Source organism: Doryrhamphus excisus, linkage group LG8 (genome assembly GCF_037039965.1).
Source record: "Doryrhamphus excisus strain RoL-2023G ecotype Guam linkage group LG8, RoL_Dexc_Guam_v1.1, whole genome shotgun sequence".
Classification (NCBI taxonomy): Eukaryota; Metazoa; Chordata; class Actinopteri; order Syngnathiformes; family Syngnathidae; genus Doryrhamphus; species Doryrhamphus excisus.
Window position 1 is genome coordinate 14,427,510 of NC_136364.1, and position 27,427 is coordinate 14,454,936.

A 27,427-nucleotide genomic window follows, 5' to 3' on the forward strand; every position below is an offset into this window, starting at 1 on the left:
ATGTCACTTCCTGTCTGCCCGCTACTCTGCTTTTCTTCACATTTACAGCAACACACACAAGTGCGTCTTTTTTGTTGTTTTTAAATGGCTTATCTTCACTTATTATGTCTACTAAATTGGGTAAAACAAGTGTAAAGGTGACTATAGGGGTGTTATCACATGTCTAGAGGGCTCTAAGAATGTTTAAAACCACATTTAGAAAGTCAAACAGGTTTTCTATGCTCAAACTAGGACTCCTACTTTGCAGACAAACTTAACCACAAGAAGCAAGGTATTACTCAAAACAATTTTAATGTTCACGTTATCAAAACAGCCAGAGTGTGCTGTTTTTTTTTCTTCGACTCCCAGATTAGCTTTTCCAAAAAATATAAAAGAGGACAAGGATTCCATGTGCATTATTGACATAAATGTGTTTATTTGACAATTTATACAGACAAAACAATCTCAGAGACAGTAGCATCTGCCATGTTCATTATATTTAAAAAGAAAACAATAAATTAAAGGAAGCTATGCTCATAAACTGTATGGTCCTTCATTGAAGGGATATAGGCCTAATGTGCCTTCTCTTTTCTCTCGTGACCCAAACATACACGTAAAAGTCTGAAAAAGTGGGTTTAGATATCATTAACGCATATGAAACATGAAAATAATAGCATTAATTTACACAACATGTGATAGGTATATCACGTAATGAAAGTGTTCTACTGAAAATGTCTGCTACCATCAATTGCAATAGAACACAGAAATATAACAACTTTGTCTTGGCTTTTTTTTTTAATCAGGGCATTTGAATTTCAAAAAGTATTTGACACAAGTGTACACTCAAATTCTGTTTCGCAAAAAAATTCTGTAACACATTTAAAGGCCGAGTGAGCAAAAGGCTTACAGTGAAACCATGCTTATTTTCTGGATTTAAAACAACAACAAGAAAAACAACAATCACATTTATCGTCAGAATTGAGAAGCAGTGAAACAGGAGCACACATGAGATAGCTTCAAATCACAACCCAAGCCATCAAAACACGACATCGAAGCATTAATGACAGTATGTAAGACAGAGAGGTACAGTATATTTACACTATGCTGTGCATTAGTAGCTTTAAACTTTTAACCTTAACCCCCCGGCCATTTTGCTAAAAAAAAAAAAAAAAAGACCCCAAATAAATACATTGTTTTCTGCATGTAAAAGGCTTACATGTATCATCTTGGTATCAAAATAAAGGGGAGACTTTGATGCATACTGTTAAATGTACGTATACGTACAGTATATGTGCTGCTGGATAAATGAAAAAGCTGCTTTTTGAGTGATATTTAGTGGTGGAGGAATGATACTGTAGAGGCTAGAGTTTGTTGTATTATTTTGTTGTTGATTAAATTATTCACGACATATTTGGTCCCGGACCGGTCGCTTATTTTTGCTTCAGTTTGTTGACATTTTATTAGGATTTTCCCGTTTTCAAGGACTTGATGAATTGTTTGACATAAACAAAGTTGTTGACATAAGAGGTCTCCACTGTATTTTGTCAATTAGACCAACCCAAACCCTCACAATAAATGAGTTGTTATTTGTAGTGGAGAAAGTACAAACACAGCACCTTCTTTATATGGCATCTAATGACATTCCCGAGGTAGTTTTTTCCTTTGTTTACTTCCAACAGTGGTTGTACCACAGGCTCTTCATAGGCACTCGAGGTTGAAACATTCTCCGGAAACAGGCACAGGTTTTTTATTCTGATCACACTTCTCTGGTTCAACAGTCTTCCCAGTGTAGTCTATGCAGACGACGCTGCGGTGCCGCTCTCCCTGACCACAAGTTCGTGAGCAGGCGGACCAAGGTCCCATCTGCCAGATGGGACAGGGCAGATCACCACAAGCCCTGATGTCCATCGGCCTCAAGTCTTTATCACAAAGACTAGAGAGAAAACCTGCGCTGTCTCTGCACTCTACATTCCTCCTGGACCATCCGGAACCGCAACTCTTCGAACACTCAGACCACTCTCCCAGCACCCAGTCGGGAACACCGAAGGGATGAATCATATGCAAAGATGGAGAAGAGAACTTCTTCTCTTTAGGCTTGTTAAAGGTTACATCTCTGGGGATGAAAAAGGAATATTTCACTTTGGGAGCACTGGAATCCCCCGCTGTGGCCAGAAGTTGAATAACGATAGCCTCTTTCAGTTGCATGAAACTCTGAATCCTCTCCAGCATGGTGGAGGAGCCGCTGTACTTCAGCACTGCACCAAGAACAGGGATGTCCTGTTCCACCGTCGACACTGAGAAGTTTCCGTTGAGGATGTAACTGCCAGTCTCTCGCATTACAGCCAGATAGTTCCCGTCATGTTTGATTCCTCTGTGGCTCCGCTGTTTGATGTCAATATTGGTTGCACCAGCGGGAATTGTGACAATGTCGCTGTATCCATAGCTAAAAGACAACAGTCGGAACGTCAGAAATTTTATATTGACTCAAGTAGTCCATGTGAGGTAACTTACATTGCTTTGTTGTAGGACCCAGTGATCTTTCTGCAGGTAAGACCATTTCCTCCACATACGCCACACTTATCCACTCTCTTATTGGATCCAATCACCTGGTCACAGCCTGCTTTCACACACTGGCCTTGGACGCACACAGACGTGGTGTCAGGACCACAGGGCGTTCCATCGATGACCTACACATGTGTTATTACAGTCCATGTGAGAAGAACTATAGATTATATACGTCCAATATACATTCTACGTATATACATCCAAACTTTGAAAAATGGAAAGATGCCTGTGGACCACTTGATACATTTTGTACATGAAGGATGACATTTTCCGGAAGGGAAATTAGGGACTTTCTCTCATTTTTCTGTCCCTTATTTTCACACATTCAAGGTGTGGGGGTCTATGTTACAGCCATGTTATTGTACTAGCACCCTTCTTTTATTTTGAAAGCCAGTCTCTACCGACTGCTCTGGCAGAACTGGAGAGGGTTTTTTTTTTCATCAAAACAGTAAGACACAGGAAAAAAGGGCAAAACATAACTTCCTGGTGAAAACAAGAAGATTGGTAAGTATGATGTTCGTTAAGCTATCGGAACAACACGCCCATCTATTAGGTTTGTGTTAAGACTGTAAAATCTAATCTAATAATTCATTAGAAACGATTTAGGTTGACAACCCTTTGCAATGGCTGACTGAAGTTGACATTGGCGGTTGCCGACATAACGAAAACTATCCATTGCTTGCACATTTACTTGCGACTTTAGCCAGACGAATAAGAGCATAAGGGTGATAATAAATGATATTTCAACCTGTTGACATGGTTTTCCTTCATTTGTGCAAAATGTAAATGCGTTCATTTTGTTATTCGCTCAAAGGGGGGATAAAAGAACGGCTCAGACGTTGTAAACCGAGAACCACCTGTAGGAAAACACCAATTCATGACCTGAATTCTCATCCTCATTTTTGCTTCTAATGCTTTTGGACAGGCTGCACGGCGGTCGAGTGGTTAGCGCACAGACCTCACAGCTAGGAGACCTGAGTTCAATTCCACCCTCGGCCATCTCTGTGTGGAGTTTGCATGTTCTCCCCGTGCATGCGTGGGTTTTCTCCGGGTACTCCGGTTTCCTCCCACATTCCAGAAACATGCTAGGTTAATTGGTGACTCCAAATTGTCCATAGGTATAAATGTGAGTGTGAATGGTTGTTTGTCTATATGTGCCCTGTGATTGGCTGGCCACCAGTCCAGTGTGTACCCTGCCTCTCGCCCGAAGACAGCTGGGATAGGCTCCAGCACCCCGCAAGGAGAAGTGGTAGAAAATGAATGAATGAATGAATGAATGCTTTTGGTCAAGCAGTGATGCTGTGTACACTTACCTTGGGTTCAAACACCTTAAATTCACTACTGCCCTTGGCCCGGCAGAATAGTTTGCATCTGTCCCTGGGAGACACTCCGGCGTACTTTGGTATCCAATATTTCATATTTCCATTATAGTCCAGGTAGTTTGGGCTGTTGTACTTCTCACACTGCTCCTCTCTGAAACTTTTGCCTATTAGAGAGATTCAGAATGTACACCGAATGTATTTACATGTACTGATTCATTAGAGACACTGTAACAAATACTTTGACTGAGTGAACACTATTTGGCAATCCAAGATGTCCAATCAAACGTAAAATAATAATCTTTGTGCTTTGGTTCACTTGTCCTATCACTTGTTTACTGTATTACTCGAACTACCCTGACCTTATGTATTATTTCCAGTCTTATTTCCAGCCTTTTTGATTATTTCTTTTGTGCAAGGTAAAAATGAATGAATTATGAATGAAATATAAATACAATAACATTTAAAAATAATAGTGTCTCACCAGTGTTGTCACAGGGCTCTGTGTTGCAGGATTGATATTGAACCCTCTGTCCCTCACAGTATTTACCCCCATTTTGAGGCTCAGGGTTTGTGCACTCTCTATTGGAGAACTCGACCCCCCCTCCACATGTCCTGGAACATTGCTGCCATGGTCCCCACGTGCTCCAGCCCCCATCCACAACCACCTGTGGTCAAGAAAAAAAAGGAGAAAAACACTCAGTAGTTCTTTGCCACAGGAAGTCTCAACTGTGCAGACCAGACCACAGTCTGGGTTTCTGGGTCTGAGGCTACCGTGGGTTGGCATGCCGTGACGCCAGGCTAATTCTGTGTTGAAGTTCGGCACGCGTCGACTGTCTGCCTGTACCCGCATTCTTGCTACATGTGTCACTCACTACTTGCGGAGCTTGCCGTGCTTCGACTCTCTGTGGCAACATTTTAAGTGTCGATGCCTTTGCCAGACGTTTACTGACTTTGGGCCAACTCAATTCCCAGATGCCACTGCGTCTGGGTGCATAAACAGATGTCTGATGATAACACACACAGAAGCCATCGAACACTTTTAGAGAATTCTCTCAGGTTTTGAACCCTCAAGTTTTCTTATGATTCGGTTTTCTACAAATAATTTGGCCAATATTGTGCGGAACAAACTGTTATATTTTATTCTTTGGTACGTTGAATCATGTGCTATTATTATTAAAGCTGTGTATGGACGATACTTCTAGGATTTCTCGTCTATTCAGCCATCTTGGATCACACACCCAACTTACATACAGAGTTTACACTATACTATGGCAAAATCCTATGAGAATGTTACATAAACCCAAGAAGAAGTTCCATCCTGGAGAAGAAATAAGAAACCAAAGCAGCGTATGTTAATGGTCTTCTTAAAAAAAGGTAAAATCATTAATCATATATTTCTAATTATTTTGTGCATGTAAAACTATATTATCTTACTGAAGTGAACTGATCCGGGTGATTTTGTCTCATTGATGTTTGGAGTTGTCGAGACCCTTAATCATTGCACTGTTGTATTTACACTCGTTACATTTGGCTAAGCACCAACATTTCAAGCACCAGTGTACCGGAAATTTTACACTAAATCAAAGTTACAAGCAGTAATGTACTGCAGGCATAGGACAATGTATTTGAAGATAAGGGAAATTATATTATTAGCAGTACAGTGTTCGTATCGCAGCAATCTGGCAGTCACTTACTATTGCATTTGAGTATATGTCAATTTTTTTATATGTCAATTTTTGCAGTTTGTTGACATTGTTTTTTCCTAAATTGCATAGTTTTTTAATGGATTCTTATGGTTTCATATGGTATATGAAACAATACAAGCAGTTGATGTTTGCTAAATACAAGGATGACGAGTCGTGAACCAGTCATGATGTGTTATATACAGTATTTTCCGGACTATAAGTCGCCCTTTTTTTCATAGATTGGCTGTTCCTGCGACTTATACTCCAGAGCGACTTATAAATGAAAAAACTGTTTCTGTTACATAAACACTGGACACCTTTTCTGTTTATGTATATTTTTTGTGTAGCTGAATAAGCATTGTGTTAGCATATCTTACACCTATTCAGCCTGTTCTCTATTCTTTTATTGTTTAGCAGACGCAATGTCTGTTTTGGTCAAGTAGTTTGTAAAATAAATTACCCACAAAAAATGTGACTTACACTCCAGTGCGACTTATGTATGTTTTTTTCTGCCTAATTATGCATTTATGGCCTTGTGCGACTTATACTCCGAAGCGATTTATAGTCCAGAAAATACAGGTATATCACTATATTGACGGTTACTATGGTACCCATTATGTCCTTATGTGGTCATATCAGCTCGTACTTCGGTATGTGTCAACAAAAAATAACTAATAAATAAATAAATGAATAAAAAATTGAAAGAAATTATATATATATATATATATATATATATATATATATATATATATATATATATATATATATGCAGGAATTGAACAAATGTAACAGTTACTGATTGTAAAAGTTACCAATACCATTATTATTTTGAAGCTTACTTTGTCTCAAAACGGTATTTCATTTTGAACATGAATGTCTTGGGATTAAATATTGTCTGCAGTCCTTCATCATTCCAAGCAATTGTAGTTATTCTTACCAGCGGCTCGAACACCTCCTGTGTCGGCTTGCACACTCCATTCAGGCATGTTCTGTTGAGACCACACGGGGTGCCGTCAGCCCATGGCAAGCTGCCGTTCTTTGTGGAGCACTGTGATGTTCCATCCTCTTGACACCACAGCTGGCTGCAGATATCATTGTCTGTTGTGTTGGGACAATGGAAGAATTCCTCTCCAAATATCTGCTGGCACTGATGGTTTAGGCTGTATTTGCTGCCGGGCAGCTCCTTAGGTAATGGCATACTACTATCTGGAACGTCCAGCAGACAGTCCCCTGTGGTTACAATACAAGATGGTATTGAGGTAAAAGCACATATTTTGGAGTGTTACGATGAGAGAAAATAAAATGAAGTTGTGTAATCTGCATATTGAACATATTTTTGAGGAAAGTCTGTAATTATCGTCTAAATCGGACTTCTGTCTAATTAGCTTTTATGGCGTTCAACATGCACTTTTGTCATGTTCCTAGTTTGGAATGAACATTGCCGCAAGAACTGTGTTTGGAGACATACTTATAGGTTATCACATGGTTTGTCTGGTATCAGGTTGTCATGGTTTGTGCCAGTATCAGCCCTGACACTTGGGGGCATGATACTGGGCCTGATACCAGACAAACCGTGTGATGATCTTATTATCACATACTATTTAATCATGAGCTTATTATCACGTACTATTTAATCAAAAGACCATTTTGTTTCCAGACAATTTTCAGTTTATTACATGTATTATATCTAAACAGTGTAAACACAGGAAGTTTAGCTTTCGTTTTTCCATCATGTAACGTGCCATAGAGTTGAATTTTGATTTGAGAGAATCAGGCTCGTATTCATCCCCATTTTCTTTTCTGATTGATAAAATAAACGTAGACACATATTTGTCTAACTCAGACGGGGGGAATGCTTTCTACCAGTCTTCGTTCGTTCTTGCAGTTCATGAGCCATTCAGAAAAAAAGCTTGAGGTCGCCTTTGGTTTTCTGATTTGTATTTGCATTTTTAGTTTTTTCAATCATTTCAAGAGTGTCCTCCTCATTAATGGTGATAAAACGTTCCATTTCTAATATTCTGTTTGCTATTTTCCCTATTTGTCTTTCGCCGGGAGTGTCAACCGCTGACATGTTGACAGAGCACAGACGGCAGCAAAACAAACGCTGCATGTTCACGCTCGTGCGCTGTTCTCTGATTGGTTGTTTCACGGGCACGACACCAGAGCAGCGCGCTCTGAGTGGACAGCTACGGGGGCTGATACTGGACATGGTTAAACTCTATATTTTATCAGTATCACTGCCCTGGGCTTTGACACAGTATCATTTCGGCCTTTTTCCCGTATCATTCATGGGCGGTTTCTAGGGTACAGGGCCAATTAATACTGTAGTATGTGATAATCCAACTTATAAAGAGCATATTTTGCTGACACCGGCTGTTTCTTTTGAATATGTTTGTAGTATGACTCAGAGCAGAAGAAGGTTTGCCGATACAAAGGGTTCAGAATGATAAACTATTCCCGCAGCTTGTAATTTACAGAGGCAACATGTTAAAGCAGGAAAGACATACTTAAGGCGGAATATCGGTATATGTTGTTCATCTCTGAATCAGACTTAATCACAGGGTCTGTGAACATGGCAGATGTCTGCAATCATTTTGACAGATTTACACTTACCATGGCCATTGTCAAAGAACTCTGTGATGTAGAGAGCACTGCAAGGAGACCAAGGCATGGTTTTGTTGAGGCTAACAAACAAAGGAGACATCAGATAATGCCCTCCAAGATCCCCGAACAGCTTCTCGCAGGTTTTGGAGTCATCGTGAGGCATGCTCAGCACATGACCTACAGGAGGAAAAAGGGTGAGGAACCGCATGATAGACTGCAAAAGGAACCATAACAACATATGCAGTGACAAGCTAACCGAGCTCATGTGCAGCAGTGAAGGCAGCTTGCAGACCGTTGTCCTCGATTACGGAGCAGCTTCTCTTAGGATCGCACATTGTCCCAACATCGGCAACACCCAAAGTGTCACAGCTCTTTTGTCCGCAGATGTCCTGCCACGCAAAGAAAACACACATCACTGAAATAGTATCACATAATTGTTGTTGGCACCAGCATCGGATCAATCACCAGTTATTTGACCAATACAATTTACTAGTACTAGTAAATGACCCAATTATGATGTAATCGGGGGCTGCACGTAGGTCTAGTGGTTAGCACGCAGACCTCACAGCTAGGAGACCAGGGTTCAATTCCACCCTCGGACACCCCTGTGTGGGTTTTCTCCAGCTACTCCGGTTTCCTCCCACATTCCAAAAACATGCTAGGTTAATTGGCGACTCCAAATTGTCCATAGGTATGAATGTGAGTGTGAATGGTTGTTTGTCTATATGTGCCCTGTGATTAACTGGCGACCAGTCCAGGGTGTACCCCGCCTCTCGCCCAAAGACAGCTGGGATAGGCTCCAGCACCCCCGCGAACCATGTAGAAAATGAATGAATGAATGATGTAATCGTGCCCACAAATTATAGAACCAGGTCAATGAAGTTCTAAAAGTTGTCCTGCTTGGGGAGACTTCAGGGCACACTGACACTCCCTGTTCAGAATGCATCTGAACATGGAGCTCTCCGTCAGTGTGTACATCTTGTTCCACAAAAGACCTGTCACTCATGCATGCATGTACACACAGAGCCAAGTATGTATGTATGGCTCAGAACAATATTGCATTTGCACATACACAACACGCCAATAAGATGCTTGTTTTCACTATATGTAAATGTTTTGAGTTCTGTCATTACTGTCATTCTTTTATGACTCTGGAATACATGGCTCACACATTTAAGCTGGACCGGGCGAGGCACTCCAGCCCGACCATGGCTTCATCATGTCATGGTTGATTTGTGACAGCCCTAAAGTTAGCTCATCCGTGAGGAGCCTTGTGTCCTCTGCATTTCAAAGCAAATCTCCGTGTGAAGAGAAAGAAAAAAGAAACCTGTTTTCAGAATTTATTTATTAGCATGTCATTCATTTCATGTTGGTCCTTCGTATTAGCCTGCTAAAATCCTCAGGACTTACCACTGGGCTATGCTAAACGTGCATACAAACAAACACCATGTCCTTGTAACTGATGAATGTCAGAATAAAGGTAAACATAACTGATTTTATATTTAAATATATATATATGTATGCTGGAGCCTATCCCAGCTGACTTCAGACAAGAGGCGGGGTACACCCTGGACTGGTTGCCAGCCAATCACAGGGCACATATAGACAAACAACCATTCACACTCACATTCATACCTACGAACAATTTGGAGTCATAACCAGCATATGTCATGAATAATTTCAAAATACACAAGACTATAGCTAAAACTAAAGTATCATTCCTCTACCGCTAAAACTCACTCAGCTATCATATTTTTACAACTACAGTCTTTTTCAAGCAAAATGGCCCAAAGTTTGAGAGATTTCTAAAAAATGATCATGATGTTCCGCAAGGTTCAATTCATTGACCACTATAATTTAGTTCATCATCTAATTTCTAGTCAATGCTCTTTAAACTCTGTCAAGACACTAATGTTACCTTGTTAGTATTGCTGGTCTTCAGAAGAATAAATAATTTGATTGGACTTTATTTGCCACTTACCTCTCTAGTGAAGAGCATGGCGGTATCAAAGTGTTCCGGGTGTCTCTGACTTGCAGGGTTGAAGAGCTGCTGCCAAGAGCAAAAGTTCCTCAGGGCTACTCCTCCATTGCTGGAGACATCTGGACCGACTTCTTCATCCTCTATCACTAACAGCTTTACGACCACCATGTTGACTGAATTCTTGATGCTGGGGTGCTTGTACAACTGGGCAGCCATTGACATTAACGTCAAAATGTAGTGCTGGAGACAGGAACACAAAAGGTAAGATGCCTAGAAAGCTTGCAAGGTAAACGACAAAATAATGTAATTCCTGACAACATACGTATTTTGACTAGCCACTGATCAGTATTGGAAAATTGCCATTGAAGTACATGACTGGCATATGCTGACCAATGCCTTTCAGTACTGTACTGTACTGTACTGCATAAAAGGAGGCCATTTATTGGAAAAATGGGTCAGTTTATGTGTTGTAGTATTGTTAACGTCATCATTTGTGGCTGACTTTGGGGCCGACTTCCTGTTCATGTGAGTAATGTTTAATTTTTTTTTTTAAATAAGCTGTGCCTAACTTTGGACCACCCTGGCATTGTTTATTAAACAGAAATGTGAAAGAATCATAATGATAACACTTCAGCCCACATATTTATTTCCCTTTTCTGTGCATTCTAGCGCCAGAAAACAAGTTAATATAAGCTAGCTAACAATGGATGTCATGGGAAATACGTATTTTGACGCTAAAGCTCTCACAAAAAATGTTCCATTTAAATAACGGACTTCTATGTCAACCAAGCAAATAGTGACATGGGTGTGTCCCAATGACATGCATTGTTAGCTACCTGATATTAACTAATTTTCAGGCGTTATAATGCACAGAAAAGGGAAATAAATATGGGTTCATGTGTTCAATGATGGATACAATTCCGAAAAAAGTGTCGTTCCCCTTTAAAGAGGACCCAACCCTAACCACTACTCATTAGTTCCTCAGTAACTACTGTATTTTTGTGTACCTTATTATAAAATGAGTCCATAATAATGAATGATAATGTATGTGCAGATGGATTCAGAGTGCAAAAACACATAAGCATAAAGATAGAACAGTGGTACACATATGCTGTACATTTTTCTAAAATTAGTACCGACTTGATTTGAATTAAATGCTCAGTCACAAATAAGTACAGAGCCAGCACACACACCACGTGTACAAAAGCTGAATTGAATTGCATCATTACTCTGGGAACCGTATTTTCATTCCATGGTTGCTACATTTGAGTGCTGTCACCCAAACCATCTGGAGGGAACGAGGGGAGCAGATGTCATGAAGGCTGAAAATGACGTGGAATATTTAGACTCTTCTCCATGTCTTTTGCTAAGTGAATAATTAAGATGGATCCTCTCATTGGACTCGCAAGTGGAAAGACTTACATTCGAATAATCTGATGCCCACTGGCCATGACTTTCATGTGAAGCAGCAACAGGCATGCCTTTGCCATAAAGGCGTTTTCTTCTAAGTCAAAACCAGTACAACTGGTTGGAAATGGACTTTTAATGCTTTTAGGCTGTAGCGTCTATAGTTTCCGATATTTTACCTGCATGGAAACTTCACTGATGCTGTAACATAACAATCACAAGCCAGTTTCATCTATCGGAACTTTGTTTATTTTACCATGTTTGTCTGGCAGTTGAGAACTGTTAAATGTCAGACAGGCAACTTTTTGAGTCTGGTTTAAACCCATAGGAGCCCAGACTCATTTGTGCTTAAAGGAAAATAATGTGGCATATACAGTCAGACAGTTGTATTTAGAATGGGATTAGCAAATTGACACATATGTCTTTCTTCTGTAAGCTCAAAGTCTTGCCAAGCAAATTTATTGGCAATGGTAATGGTAATGATAATCACATGTTTACACAAGTAAACATATCCAAAAATGTGTAGAAAGAAATGTATTTAATCCTATCCATGTCTCAGCAACGACCCATTATTTGTTCACCGTCTGTACAAAAAGGACAAACAATGTGGTCCACAGTGGCGTCATTAGGCCTATTTTGGGGGGGCTTCAGCCCTGCTAAAATGTTCTTAAGGCCCCCTAAATAATTTGAATTTTTTAATTGATTTTTTTTTTTGTATTGATTTTTAATTTTTTTTTGTAAAAAAATCTCTGACAAATTTATATTAGGACAAAATAATAGGACAAAAACAGGCTAATAAGAAAGCCAATAAGCAGGCTAATACTAGCCTAGTAATAATCAGAAGAAGAAGAATGATGATAGTAATAGTAAGAATAATAATCATAAAATAATAATAATAAAATAATAGGCTAATTAATATCATAATAATGATTATTATATAATTGATCACTGTCCACTGGACAGAATGGTTGCAGAGCTTGAGCACCGGTTTTGCAGTGTAGATTGTGTGTACTTGTGTAAATTTAATGGTGGCCTAAAACAATTGAGTATCTCTACTAAATCTGTCCAAAAGTGGGAAAGTTATATTCCGGTTCTATTTGTTTTTTGGATTTTTTTTTTTTATTTTTGAATGTCTACTACATTCATTCATATCCTGTGCATCTCCAAGGGGCTAAGACCCCCCTGTCCTCAGAACCTAGTGACGGCCCTAGTGGTATAAAACAAATAACAACAAAATAAATCCACAAATAAAGAAGGAAAATCGTAGCCTTCGAGATTTGTAGGACTTTTAAAGTGTCTGTATGGGTTAAATTCAAAAGATGGGATGCTGCCAAGAAGGAAACATGGCTTTTGCCACTGACACTCAAATGGAATGCACATTAAATATGTGAGTTATGAATCATGGGAGGCATCTCCCATGCTGCCAAATTGTGACCAAGTCCAAAGAAATGTGTTTCCGCATTTTTTGCATTTCTGCTGTCTGACTTCCTTCCGAGTTTCAATACCCAAAACACCAAAAACACCTCATCTCATCCATGTCTTCCCACTAAAGAACAGTTTTGGTTTTACGGTCACATGGTCTCACTTTATATGCTGAAGGATGAGATTAACTTAAACGTGCAAATAGGAAGTTGTCTTACCTTGATTTCATCCCCGTAGAAGTGTGTCATGCTGGAATCTGCCACCACCAAGGTTTCTATGAACCGCGGCGCAGACACGAAGCGTCTCTGGCGAGATTCCCCCTGTGCGTCGTTGCTGCGGTGCGTTAAACTATAACCCCACTTGTGGTTCTCCGGGGCACCCGCTTCATCCGTGTGATCAAACAGGAAAGGAACACCGTGGCTCTCAGACAAGGTCCTCCTCTTGATCACATGCAGCTGTTGGGCAGAGGGTGACCTAAAGCCTCCTGGAAATTTGGGCTCAATAATGTACTCGTCCCCTTCTGTTATGAAGGAGCCGTAGACCCCGGAACACAGACTCAGAGCCACAACAGAGTCCTGATCTTCATCTACGTTCCCTGAGTAAAAACAACTTCTCAACTGTCCTTCACTCTCCTCCGTCTGGTTGATGAGATTGCGGAGATCCTGGCCCAGTGACGATTGCGCACCTGAGACACCAAAGTCTTTGGCTTGTACCCGCTGAATGGTGAAGTGAGGTGCGATGAAACTGGTGTCGGGGATAAGATTCAGCGTCAAGTCTTTTCCAAAGGCGCTGAGGATGACTCGCTCCTGGTCTTGGCTTCGTTTCCAGAAGCGACCGCTGATTCTTCCGTTTATCCGAACAGGTATGACCTCCTCGGATTCAAACCAAGCGGAGACCGCCGGATGGAAGCCGCACAGAAGAAGCAAACAAAAACCAGAACACATCTTCTCCATTCAAAATGTCCCTTGGTCTGCCTTTAGTCGTCAAAGCAACGTCCTCTGTCACATAGTTTTCCGTCAGTGGTAGTGTGTGTCTCAGACCTTGTTGTGTCACTCACTGCAGTCAGGACACAGCGGGTTGGGTATTTATACTTGCTGCTCCTCTTCAGACTGGAGGGTTGAAGGGGAGGGGGGTACTTTTTTTTTGTTGTTGATAATATCACTTGCTGGAAGTCCTCCTCCCACTCGCACTCGAGAAAGTGGAGGATAAAATAGACCCAATGAGAACAAGCCACCCCCTACCCTTGTGGAGCAAGCCGACAACCACGCTCCTATTATTAACCCAGCATGTGGGATCGCGGGCAGGACATCTGCACTATGCATAGCTGCTCGTCCGCTGCTCCTGTTATTTCATAGACTTGTGTGTTTGAGTGACAGGTCGCAACAGAACCCCCCCCCCCGACCCTGCTGAGGCCTATGTAATTTATTGCTGCCTAAAGAAAGACACTTATGTGCTTACATTGAAAAGAAATGCATTGTCCAGACATGGACGCTCTTTTCAAGCTTTACTGCCGACCGGAACCTGCCAACAACAGTGTTTAAATAGCGGTGGGCGGGTCGGTACAAATCAGACACAAACAATCAACATTGGGTCAGATTGTCGCCAATGTCACATATATTACAGGTATATATTGTTTGAAAACTATGTGGCAATATGTTGAGCATAATCATGATTAACAAAATAATTCAATACTATTTTAAAGTAACTTTTTAAGTCAAAAGTATCAGAAATATCTGTATTTACTTGGTTTTTAGCGATACAAAAATTTGCAGCAACTAGGCCCAACTCTACTGTTAGATGTTGACGTTAGCATGATGAGATAGATATTTTTTCCTACAATGTTTATTTTCTGAAATATTAGTGTGTGTTTGTTGTTCATTTTGTTATATTGTTATACTGTATATCGTTTACAAAATCACGGAATAAGTCATTGGCTACATGGCGACTTCAAAGACAAAATGTTAAAGAATTGAAAATCAAATTATTAACTGATCAAGTAGAAAGTATTTATATCATTATTGGTATCTGCAGTGTTTCGTCTGTAGCTTTACTACAAGGTATTGAAAAGAAATTACTTACTACCACCAGGAAATTAGTTTTGAATTACGTTTTCCAACACACTTCCTTGTTGTACACCAATCACATTCACGCACCCAGGTGCATTCACGAACACCGGGATTCCAAACACAAACATGGACAGCATAACAATCAGTAACAATATAATTTTTTTCTATAATTACAAAAAATATAATAGACGTGATTTAAATCATGTGGTTAGACCCTTTCCACTTACCACTTATCTTTCTGCCCAATAGATGATGTGTATTATCAGTTAATCTAACAATCTAACAACCTCTAACGTCACTCAAACACACAGAATCTCTTCGGATACTCCCACACCACTGCTCGCTGCACGTGCAATAATATTACTCTCATATCCCTGTCATTGCCATATATGACCACTAGATGGTAATAGAGTATCGCTAATTTTCTACGTGTGTTTAGCTTGCAAAGGGGAGATCAGGTTTATATACCAACAGGTGTCGCTCTTTTTTGATTGTCGATACTTTTCTAAGTATAATTTAATGACTTTAATGGATGAATAAAATATATGTCGATGTCTTTGGTGGGTCAACGTTTATTTTTAAGTAGGATATTTGTATTTGTAATTAGTGTCCAAATACAAAGTGCAGGTGCATCCAAGTTTGAATGGCTTTTTTCTGTGTTTTCAGAGGGTGAGCGATACAGCATCGATCGGATACCATGTAAATAGGGAGCCAGTATTGGCCATACAAATATTGGTACTTCTTACATGAAGTTTTTGAATATGTGTTTAACTCCTCTTTCCTAAACAAGATATGAATAGGTCAGGTCAGGTGTTTATGGAAATGAATCAAGTATCGACAGGATCGAGATTTGTATCGATCCCCTCGCCCCCTCCTAATGATGCTGTGGCTCCTGACACGCACGCTGCACAGCAACAATAATATTTTGAGTATTTCACAAAGTGGCTGCGGTGTGCAGGAAGGATGAAGACTTGGAGCTGATCGCTGGTCCACGCATAGTGACAGTGGATTGGACGGGAAAAAATATGGAAAAAGAACAAGAAGCCGATTGGAAAGTGTAGTTTTTGTAAACATATACGTGACTTTCAAGAAGATGGCTCAACTTGTTAGTGCTCTCCTCCTGTGCATGGAAGTGTTACTCTATGTGGCACTGACGCATTGCATGGAAGCTGACTTCTGCCAACCTAGTCGTGTTGATGTCCCCACGCATGTAAATCAAGCGATTTATAGGATTCACGCCTTCAAACAGGAGTTCTACCTCCACCTCCAACAGGATTCTAGCTTTCTCAGAATGGAAGCCAACGCACCTGCAGACCTCCAAGGATGTTTCTACTCCGGGGATGTCAACTCCCAGTCGGACTCCTTCGCGGCGTTGAGCCTGTGCAAAGGTCTCCAAGGGAGCTTTTATGTGAACGGTATGGAGTATTTCATCAGCCTCGCTAAAGCACCCCAGGATGGAGACGCTCCAAACGGGACGCACCTCATCCGCCGCCGGAGTAGCTCCATGCCCTCCAGCAGGTGTGGAGTAGCACCGGACTCCAACTTTAACACATCCCTGGAGAAATACAAGTACATGAGCGACCTGAAGGCTGCGCAATCTTCATTGGAAAGTCTGGGGAGGTCCAAAAGATTCGCCTCCGTGCCCAGATTTGTGGAAGCGCTGGTGGTGGCGGATGCGTCCATGGATTCATTTCACGGAGATGATCTGAAGCATTACCTGCTGACGCTCATGTCAGTGGCAGCCGAGCTTTACAAGCACCCAAGCATCTTAAACTCCATCAACATCGTGGTTGTGGGCTTTATGGTGCTCAGGGAGGATGACAAGGGACCCAAGGTTTCAAGTAATGCAGCCCTGACTCTGCGTAATTTCTGCTCCTGGCAGAAAAAATTAAATAAGTTTAACGACAAGCATCCGGAGTACTGGGATACTGCTATTCTCTTCACCAAACAGGTAAGCAATGTGCTATACAGTCACATGACCACATAAAAACACATTTGTTGGCTTTTTTTGGCCAACCAGAAGCCTGAAAAAATCAACCCCTCGCGCATTACAACTTATCTATTGACACATGCAGTAAGACAAGAAGCGATTGGCTAATGACGTCATAATGCCATTGACAAATCATTTGCATATGATGTTGTAAACTGCTGTAGGGAAAAAAACATATGAGAGACAAAAAACATCCATTTTCTTATCTCATTAGTGTCACAGGGGTATGCTGGAGCCTATCCCAGCTGATTTCAGGCGAGAGGCGGGGTACACCCTGGACTGGTGGCCAGCCAATCACAGTGCACATATAGACAAACAACCATTCACACTCACATTCATACTTATGAACAATTTTATTTATTCATTCATTTTCTACCGCTTATCCTCACGAGGGTCGCAGGGGCGCTGGAGCCTATCCCAGCTGTCTTGGGGCGAGAGGCGGGGTACACCCTGGTCTGGTGGCCTGGCCAATCACAGTGCACATATAGACAAACAACCATTCACACTCACATTCATACTTATGGATAATTTGGAGTCACCAATTAACTGGTGGAGATTGAAACCTAGATCTTCCTCATCTCTTGACTGTGTGGCCGTAGTTGGCCTTGGTTATTAGGAACTTTTTTTAAATGAGCAAAACTGAACAGGGAATAACAGATGATGCTGTGTTCTATGGCGCATACTAAAGTGGGTCTCCAAATAATAAAAAAAAATATTTAAAAATATTAAATAAAAAAAGGAAACAGATACAGAAAAAGATGCTTCATATACACTTACTTCATATCAGGTGGCTAATAATGAAAAAAAGGCAAGAATAACCAATTAGAGGACTCAAATTACGAGTTCCTTCATGCATCTGCGGGTTAGTTTAATTCCTTAAACGATTCCACATAACATCGGTCCAGCCCAGTGGTTTGCCACAAAATGCTTAAAAGACTAATTTGAGTTCAGCCATAAATTCTGAAGTATTTAGGGAGTGGAAAACGAGCCAACCCGCCCCAATCTCCATGACATGTAATAGCATAACATATAACATATTAACAATACATCAAAACATTACCGTATTAACAATACATCAAAACATTACCGGCCTATCCGAACTTCGAACATTTTCAATCTACAGCCACTTAAATCAGTTCTATTTATGTCGATAACAACTTCTTCTTTAATTATATTAAGTCGACAACAAAATAGATGGTTAACCGCTTTTGTTGACATAATGCCAAACGGGTCATTTCTATGAAAAATGGGTCGTTTGTGTTGACATGTGTTGCAGTATTGTTAACTTCATCAATAACGCTGAACAGCATGAAATGGCAACAGTAATATAACTACTGTTTAGTTACGTAAAGTGCTCTCAGGACCATGCATCAATTCATAGAGCTGTCCTATCTAGTATTTAAGCACAAACTGATGAAGCCTGCTCAGATGAGAGGCAAAATGTCTTCTAAGACAGCTCTAGCATAGTTGGACTCTAGCTGTCCTATCTAGTCATACTAGAGCTGTAGCTGTCCTATCTAGTCTTTGTCCATGAACTGATGAAGCCTAGACTAGAGAAGTCGTCCTATCTAGTCAGATTAGAGCTTTTTCGGCATGAAATGATGGAAACTCTGAAAAAAAAGAGAGCCGAGACCTATCAGAGAGCTCTAGGCTAGAACTGAGCTATACAATCAGACTAGAGCTGTCCTATGTAGTCTTCAAGCATGTTCTGAAGAATTTGTCTCCTTGAATGAGAGGTGAAACAACATGAACAGTCCAGATGCAATTGATTCAATGAGAATACTCACAGGCACATTAAAACATGCCCAAAGCGATGTTGGCTAGTTTCGGTTTTCATTGCAGTACCGCTTGTGTTAGCGGTAACGGCATAATTGTATGTGCACGTGGAAGTATTTTTTCCAAACTTTCCAATCTCTCTTGAGCCCATGCGTCAACACAGAGTATGTTGATGACAAACATGGGTCCTGTGCTTTGTATTAGTATCTGGCATCATCCCTTACTTGTCTAGCTCATGCCTCAGACTTATGCAAACATAATATGAGTAAGTTCATATTCCTTCTCAAAGCAATAAAACAAACACTGTTGCTACCCAGAACCTTTGCGGGGCCACAACCTGCGACACCCTGGGGATGGCTGATGTTGGAACCATGTGTGACCCAAAGAGGAGCTGCTCGGTCATTGAAGACGATGGCCTGCCTTCGGCCTTTACAACAGCCCATGAACTTGGTAAGAGTGATCTTTGTACTGTTGGGGGTAAATTCGGAGAGGGTTCTCGGAGTGGTGAGAATGTATCCAAGGATGTACTGGTTTGGAGGTCAAAGGTACAAATCTGTGTTCAAGTCAAAGAACACGGCAGGTTGTCCTCTGTTTGGTTGATTTATTCAGGCTTTATGCTGTGGTACTGTAACAACATACATACAATACAAAAACACAAATAAATGATGAGTAAAGTAACATAACTCATATTACATAAATATAATGATGAGCCAAAGGCACATTACATACAGATATCGACAAGGAAATTAAGTAAATATGACGCTTATTAGAACAATAGTTGGTCATACAGTTAGCTTGAATGCTAATATTAGCACCAATGAATAACAACATACATACAATACAAATACAACAAATAAATGATAAGTAAAGTTATATAACTCATATTACATAAAAATAATGATGAGCAAAAGGCACATTACGTCCAGAAATCAACAAGGAAACTAAGTAAATATGACGTTTATTAGAACAATAATTGGTCATACAGTTAGCTTGAATGCTAATATTAGCAACAATGAACAACAACATACATACAATACAAATACACAAATAAATGATAAGTAAAGTTATATAACTCATATTACATAAACATAATGATGACCCAAAGGCACATTACATTCAGAAATCAACAAGGAAACTAAGTAAATATGATGTTTATTAGAACAATAGTTGGTCATACAGTTAGCTTGATTGCTAATATTAGCACCAATGAACAAAGGAGCCTCATTTAGCGAAATGCACAGCTCCCACAATGGAACCAAAAGCTCACCTTTATGGATTCACAAATGATAAATAATAAGTCCATTGATGAAGCCAATGTTGCGATGAAACATTTCTGGTGTATACATTCCTAAACAACCTCGGGGCTGATTCTCTGGTTGGCTGAAACAGAAACAGGCCTCTTGTCATATCCAACAACTAAATGCAAAGGCCCCACGAGAGGCTCCATTCCTCCCATATATGCAATGTAATAACTAATTACACAATTTCCCCGAACATTTTTGTCTTATAATTGAACACACTGAAACCACAGTTTTGTTTTCTTTTGGAAAGTTCTTCATGTTCATATTAAGGGAAAGAAATTGTTTCCTTGGGAACTGAATTCCCCTGTCAGGCCTGGTTAAGCACATGGACGTATGCCATACTTTATATTCCCATGCAGCTACATTCCTGCCTGCGATGACATCAGCTTCAAATCACTCCCGCTACACTCTGCCTTTTCTGTACACAATGAACAAATGCCTTTTCAGCCTGTTTTATGCGCCACAGTGTTGTCTAATACAGTGGTTTACCAACTCATCAAGTTCTGGACCATCATGGTCCAGCTTCTTAATAAAAGTGCCTGCTTACGTTGACATCGAAATACATGGTTGGCTGCTTTTGTTGACAAAAACCGAGACTCAAAGGGGTGATTTCTCTGAAATATGTATCCGTTTATATTGACGTGTTGAATTGTTAAGCAGCGTGACAAATCGGCAACATAACTACTGTCTAGAATGTGTAAATGTGCAAAGAATTGTTAGTTTTGGATTCCATTTCGGTAATGTCAGCATCTGCTTATGTATGTTGAGTGGGTTCCATCAGACTGAAGGCAGTATTAACCTGGATTCAATTCAATTCCATTTATTTATGTAGCGCCAAATTACAAATCTCATGGCACTTTACACATGAAGGTCACACTCATGAATGAAAACAGATCCAACTGAAACAAGCACTCGCCGACGGAGGCAAGGAAAAGCTGTGCAAGTCTCTTTAGTTCAATATCATTTGCAATCTGGGAACCAAGGACTATGATTTCAGTTTTATCCAGCTCTTGATGTCTTTAATACATGCCTGGAGTTTGGATTAGTTTGGTTCGGTTTCATTGATAGTTGGGTGTCATCTATGTTTTCTATTGACATTGTCTAAGGGGGACCTACGTATAAAGGCTGAACTATACAGGTCCTAGCATAGACCCCTGTGGGACGCCATGACTGACAAATAGGACGGGAACCACTTTAATGTAGATAAGAGTTTAAATTGTCATATGTAAACAGAAAATATGCACAAATGGAAAACTCTTTATTCTCTCTATTTTCAGTTTTGGGTTTGGTCATGTCAGCAACCGCTTATGTCAACAGAAGTCAGCAGCCAGTCCGAGGGGTGTTGGCCTTAGCAGATTCCACTGTAGTACAAACTGTCCATAAAAATGGTTCATCTTGTTTTCAATGAAGTGAACATAAAAAATATTGCTTCCTTTCCTACGCTCTCTTCTTAGGTCACGTCTTCAACATGCCCCATGACAACGTGAAAGCATGCGAGGAGGTCTTTGGGAAACTAAAGGACAACCACATGATGTCTCCAACTCTAATTCAAGTGGACAGGAGTCATCCCTGGTCTGTGTGCAGCGCAGCAATCATTACTGAGTTTCTGGATCGAGGTCATGGTGAGTGTGGATCTCGACTCTACGAAGGCGTACTGGTTGTGTCCAGGGTCTGTGTTCTCAGCTGGTTGTGATATACTTGTATATCTTCTCTTCAGTCAGACATTGGTTCCATTTGAGTCATGAGTGGTTATTTTTTTGTGCGCTTTCAATTGGTAATGGTAATGGTTTTATTTCATTTGAACATGCATCAGATTACAATTGAGTGCATCACATAATCAGTTCACAGTTCCACATGTCCAAAAGGAGTAGGAAGAAGCAAAGCTTTTTAAATCCTACCCTTCCATCTGGTACTTTTACAATCAGTAACTGTTACATTTGTTCACTTCCTGCTTTCCTATTATAGTTTTTTTTGTACGACAAAATCATAAATGTTGGCAGGTCGGCGCTAATATTAAAAATCCTCCCTGCCTCTCACGCCCACCTGACAGTTCACCGACAGTTCCCCCGGGTGGCCCCCACCCCCTAAGAAGCACTGATGTAGAGCAACATTTTTTTTCCACATCCTCAGAGTTCCATAAAGTGCCATGTGGAAGTTCCAGTGACCAGTATGAGAGAGTGTGAGAGCCATGGAATTCTTAAATATTGTCTGGCCTTCAGGCTTCCAAATGTTTTTTCCACTAATGACATTGCATCAAGTAGCTCATACAGTGTGTGTATGTCATGTGAAAACCATCATCCTTTGTGCTTCAGGGAATTATCGGATACTCTGCAACTCCCCGCAGCTTCCTGAAGCTTTACAAAAGTTGTGCGTGCCGCACAGCTGCACTTGTATTGTTTTAGCTCGGTAAAGCACATTGCACACACCGAGCAGCTGCTACACAAATGAAGCAATTAGCAACTAAATAGATGTAGATTTCTTTTAGCAAGCACATGCATCGGCATTTAATATCATGCCGAGAAGAATATTTACATAACCATGCAGCTTTTTTAGGCCATGTTTGTCTCAGTGTAAACTCTTGTAAGTGGATTCTGCATGGCAATTAAACAGGATTTATGACCCCCTCTTGACCAGCCCGATAACTGTTGTTTGCAAAGACTTCACCAGGTTTAGTACAACATAAATAATGTGTACATTCTCAATACTATTGCTGTAATATCCCATATGACTGTGTTTTATTGGTCACATTTATTGAAATATTTCCTCTCAATTCATTGACAGAATCCAGTCCGATACTCACTTTTATACTCAAAAATAATAACATGTTTATAATGCATAGTTGACGCAATTTATGTCCAGAACTCATGAAGTCTTCGTACACCATGTTCTTCTTACTAAAATTGCCAAAATGGGTAATTTCTGTGACATATCAGTATGTTTATGTCAACCTGTGTTGCATTCATTATTATGGTGTGCACGGTTTTTTAAAAGCAGATTTAGAAGCAGATGTCGTTTTTTAATTTTCTTTTAGGAGACTGTTTGCTGGATCATCCCCAGAGGCAGTTGTCTCTTCCAGACAACCTTCCCGGCTCCAGTTACAGTCTTCATCAACAGTGTGAGCTGGCGTTCGGGGACGGCTCCAAGCCTTGCCCGTACATGCAGCCGTGCACCAAACTGTGGTGCACAGGGAAGGCACGTGGACAGCTAGTGTGTCAAACCAGACACTTTCCCTGGGCAGACGGTACAGGCTGTGGCACGGGCAGAGTGTGCTACCAAGGGGCTTGTACTGAGAAGAACATGACCATGCACATCAAGGTGAGACGCTGCAGATATGAAGAAGCGGTCTAGTTCTTTGAATTTTAGGTGTCAGACAAATTCCCATTTGTCAACTCATTAAAAGTCAAAACTAGAGCTGCAACAGTGAATTGATGAATGGATTAATTAATTGACAACCATTAATAATTTTTTATTAAAAATGTAAATATCATCAGATATCAACCTCCCAAATGTGAGTTATTTAGAATTTCTTTGAATTTCTTTAGAATTGATTAATGGATTAATTAATCGAAAACCATTAATCATTTTTAATTATAAATGTAAATATCCTCCGATATCAACCTCCCAAATGTGAGTTATTTAGAATTTCTTTAGACCATAGCATCTTTGTGTATTGTGAATTGAGTTGGTCCGGCTTATGCACCAGAATTTACGATACTCATTCATTCATGAGGGTCGCGGGGGTGCTGGAGCCTATCCCAGCTGTCTTCGGGCGAGAGGCGGGGTACACCCTGGACTGGTGGCCAGCCAATCACAGGGCACATATAGACAAACAACCATTCACACTCACATTCATACCTATGGACAATTTGGAGTCACCAATTAACCCAGCATGTTTTTGGAATGTTGGAGGAAACCGGAGTACCTGGAGAAAAAACACGCATGCACGGGGAGAACATGCAAACTCCACACAGAGATGGCCAAGAGTGGGATTGAACTTGGGTGTCCTAGCTGTGAGGTCTACGCGCTAGCCACACGACTGCCGTGCAGCCAATTTACGCTACTTTTATATTTAATTTGTCTCAGGTGGACGGTAGATGGGGAAAGTGGGGTGCATTTGAAGATTGTTCGAGAACCTGCGGTGGAGGTGTCCAGCTGGCCAGGAGAGAATGTAACAATCCAGTCCCTGAGAATGGAGGCAAATACTGTTACGGCCTTCGTATTAAATATCGTTCCTGCAACCTGAGTCCTTGTCTTGATACAGGTACAGTGCTACTATGATTTAGCACAGAACCCTGGGTTCTATGTTACCAATGCTACTATAACTGTTTTGTTTGCTTGCATCTGTAGGTAAGAGTTTCCGTGAAGAGCAGTGTGAGGCGTTCAATGGCATTAACCTGAACACAAACAGACTGGGATCCGCTGTGGTATGGGTTCCCAAATATTCTGGCATCTCCCCCAAGGATAAATGCAAGCTCATCTGCCGTGCCAATGGGACTGGTTACTTCTATGTTCTTGCTCCAAAGGTATGCACTGCAGCTCAGTGGAACATTCTGCTGCTGATTTCTTTTTGTTTCTTTGCAAAAGTTGAAGCCAGGTAAATTCTTGTTGGTTCAGGACATTTCAGGAAAAATAATAAAAACATTAGTGTCACTCTTCCTTTTCATTCATTCATTCATTCATTCATTTTCTACTGCTTATTCTCACGAGGGTCGTAGGGGTGCTGGAGCCTATCCCAGCTGTCTTTGGGCGAGAGGCGGGTTCCACCCTGGACTGGCCGCCAGCCAATCACATGGCACATATAGACAAACAACCATTCACACTCACATTCATACCTATGGACAATTTGGAGTCGCCAATTAACCTAGCATGTTTTTGGAATGTGGGAGGAAACCGGAGTACCCGGAGAAAACCCACGCATGCACGGGAAGAACATGCAAACTCCACACAGAGATGGCCGAGGGTGGTCTTCCTTTTCAATATTTCTTTATTCGTAATAATGAAATATTCAAACCATGCAGGTTGTCGACGGGACGCCCTGTTCTCCGGACTCCAGCGCTGTTTGCGTTCAGGGGAGATGTATCAAAGCAGGCTGCGATGGGAAGCTTGACTCCAAGAAAAAGTTTGACAAATGTGGTGTGTGTGGCGGTGACAACCAGGGCTGCGGGAAGGTCTCTGGAATGTTCACAAAACCCATGTAAGTCCTTTTGTTTTCATGTTTCAGTCACTCAATCCAAACATGAGGGACACGGTACGAAATGGGCTACTTTTAGGGATAACTTTCTGTCTAAATGTTATTGTACAATAGGGGTGGGTAATATTGCATATTTTGCATAATATTACAATCTGATACTAAGTAAATATACCAGTCAACATTTGCAATGGGTTGAAGTCAACTCAACTAGAGTGACACTGATCTATGTACACACTCTATATGCTCTTCTCCAGTCACGGCTACAACTTTGTAGTGTTGCTTCCTGTTGGCGCCTCCAATGTTGACATCCGCCAGCGGGGCTACCGAGGAATTGTCAGTGACGAAAACTACCTCGCGGTGAAGAACAGGCATGGGAAGTACCTGCTGAATGGAAACTACGTGGTGTCAGCCGTAGAGCGTGACCTGCTGGTGAAGGGGAGCCTGTTGCGTTACAGCGGCACCTCAACATCTGTCGAGATCCTCCAGGCCACCAGGCCGCTACAAGAGGCGCTGACCGTGGAGGTGCTCTCAGTGGGGAAGATGACCCCTCCCAGGGTGCGCTATTCCTATTACATTGCCAAGGAGAGTAAAGAGGAAAAGACTCTGCGGAAAGAGGAGAGGAGCCATGCGGCACACAACAGCGTTTTATCAGATAACAACAAAGTGGAAGCCAAGAAAAAGCTTATGGGGAAGAGACCGGTGGATCACTGGGTGACAGGAAGCTGGGATGCGTGCACAGTGACCTGCGGTCGGGGTCTGCAGAAACGTCTGGTGCAGTGTCAGAGTGTGGATGGGCATCCTGCAGCAGGTTGCGACAGTGCTGGCAGGCCCGTTGCTATGAGAGCATGTGGAGATCCTTGTCCCATGTGGGACGTCGGGGCTTGGTCTCACTGTTCCAAGTCCTGCGGAAGGGGCTTTAAGAGACGGCCGGTACGCTGCACGACGGAGAACGGTCTAAGTCTGCCCAGAGATCACTGCTCTGGGAGAAAGAAGCCTCAGGAACTGGATCTTTGCAATCTGAGGCCATGCTAAGGCTGATTGAAATGACTTTGGACATCAATGGTTTTTGTTGCTGCGTCCGACAAGGTGTGGGATCAACTGTCTAACCAGCTGAGGCATGTTGGACTTTAGTGAGTCTACCTCTTCCTGGACGTGTGAAATACGCCTGTTTGTCCACAAAAGTGGAAAGGGAGCAGAAAATCCTGTGTTGTTACCAGTAGCAAACTTTACCTGTGATGTTTTTCTCATTTTACAGAGGAACCGACGTTAATGTGAAACACAGTACTGTATTGGAAATATCTTACTGGAATATATTTTATTGTAAAATCGTCTTTGGCGTGATTTTAAACAGAAGTTCAGTCACAATATGATGATAACATAACAGCCGATCCGAGGACTTGCTTTCCTGGACCACTAGCGAACGGTGAAAAAAAATGTCTGATTTCAGACCTGTCAACCTTGAAGAACTCCAATAACTCATCTGCTCACACTTTTTTTCATATAATTTGCTGCTGTAATACACATTTCACATCCAGTAATAAGGCACTACCTTATTTGTAGCTTATCTTAAAGCATGTCTATCAAAGTCGAGCCACATGATGCCACTTTGCAGTGTCATTCAGTAAATTATCATATTCACAAATACTAAGCTTGTGATAATTGCAAGAAAAAAAGTCCAAATTTTTTCCTCTGAGGTTATAGAGCAGGGGTGAAAGGGTACAGGTAACCCACGGTGTGGTCTGGTCTTGGTATTTGTTTTTTTTTTTCCATTGATTCATTCATTTTCTACCGCTTATCCTCACAAGGGTGGCAGGGGGTGCTGAAGCCTATCCCAGTTGTCTTCGGGCGAGAGGCGGGGTACACCCTAGACTGGTCACCAGCCAATCACAGGGCACATATAGACAAACAACCATTCACACTCACATTCATATGTACCTATGGACAATTTGGAGTCGCCAATTAACCTAGCATGTTTTTGGAATGTGGGAAACCCACGCATGCACGGGGAGAACATGCAAACTCCACACAGAGATAGCCGAGGGTGGAATTGAACTCGAGTCTCCTAGCTGTGAAGCTTACGTGCTAACCATTCTCCCGCCGTGACGTTTTTTCTTCTCCCCAAATTTTTAGCAATAAAT

General features: G+C 41.2%; 2 protein-coding genes across 2 annotated transcripts; one reads left to right on the forward strand and one right to left on the reverse strand.

Moving 5' to 3' along the window:
• Positions 1 to 393: 393 nt before the first annotated feature.
• On the reverse strand, positions 394 to 14,524 carry adamts8a (ADAM metallopeptidase with thrombospondin type 1 motif, 8a). Its single transcript, XM_058079729.2, has 9 exons — positions 13,184 to 14,524; positions 10,137 to 10,376; positions 8,412 to 8,544; positions 8,165 to 8,332; positions 6,489 to 6,781; positions 4,348 to 4,531; positions 3,858 to 4,030; positions 2,491 to 2,666; positions 394 to 2,422 (listed from the first exon to the last, which is right to left on the reverse strand). Exons 1-9 carry the CDS (start codon positions 13,916 to 13,918, stop codon positions 1,678 to 1,680), a joined length of 2,847 nt encoding a protein of 948 aa, XP_057935712.2. The 5' UTR covers positions 13,919 to 14,524; the 3' UTR covers positions 394 to 1,677.
• Positions 14,525 to 15,923: 1,399 nt separating this feature from the next.
• Positions 15,924 to 27,207, forward strand: LOC131134441 (A disintegrin and metalloproteinase with thrombospondin motifs 15-like). The gene is made up of 8 exons (XM_058079730.2): positions 15,924 to 16,982; positions 19,115 to 19,247; positions 21,553 to 21,720; positions 23,130 to 23,413; positions 24,182 to 24,359; positions 24,446 to 24,621; positions 25,117 to 25,292; positions 25,544 to 27,207. The coding sequence occupies exons 1-8, from the start codon at positions 16,125 to 16,127 to the stop codon at positions 26,319 to 26,321; spliced, it is 2,751 nt and encodes a 916-aa protein (XP_057935713.2). The 5' UTR covers positions 15,924 to 16,124; the 3' UTR covers positions 26,322 to 27,207.
• The last annotated feature ends 220 nt before the right edge of the window (positions 27,208 to 27,427 follow it).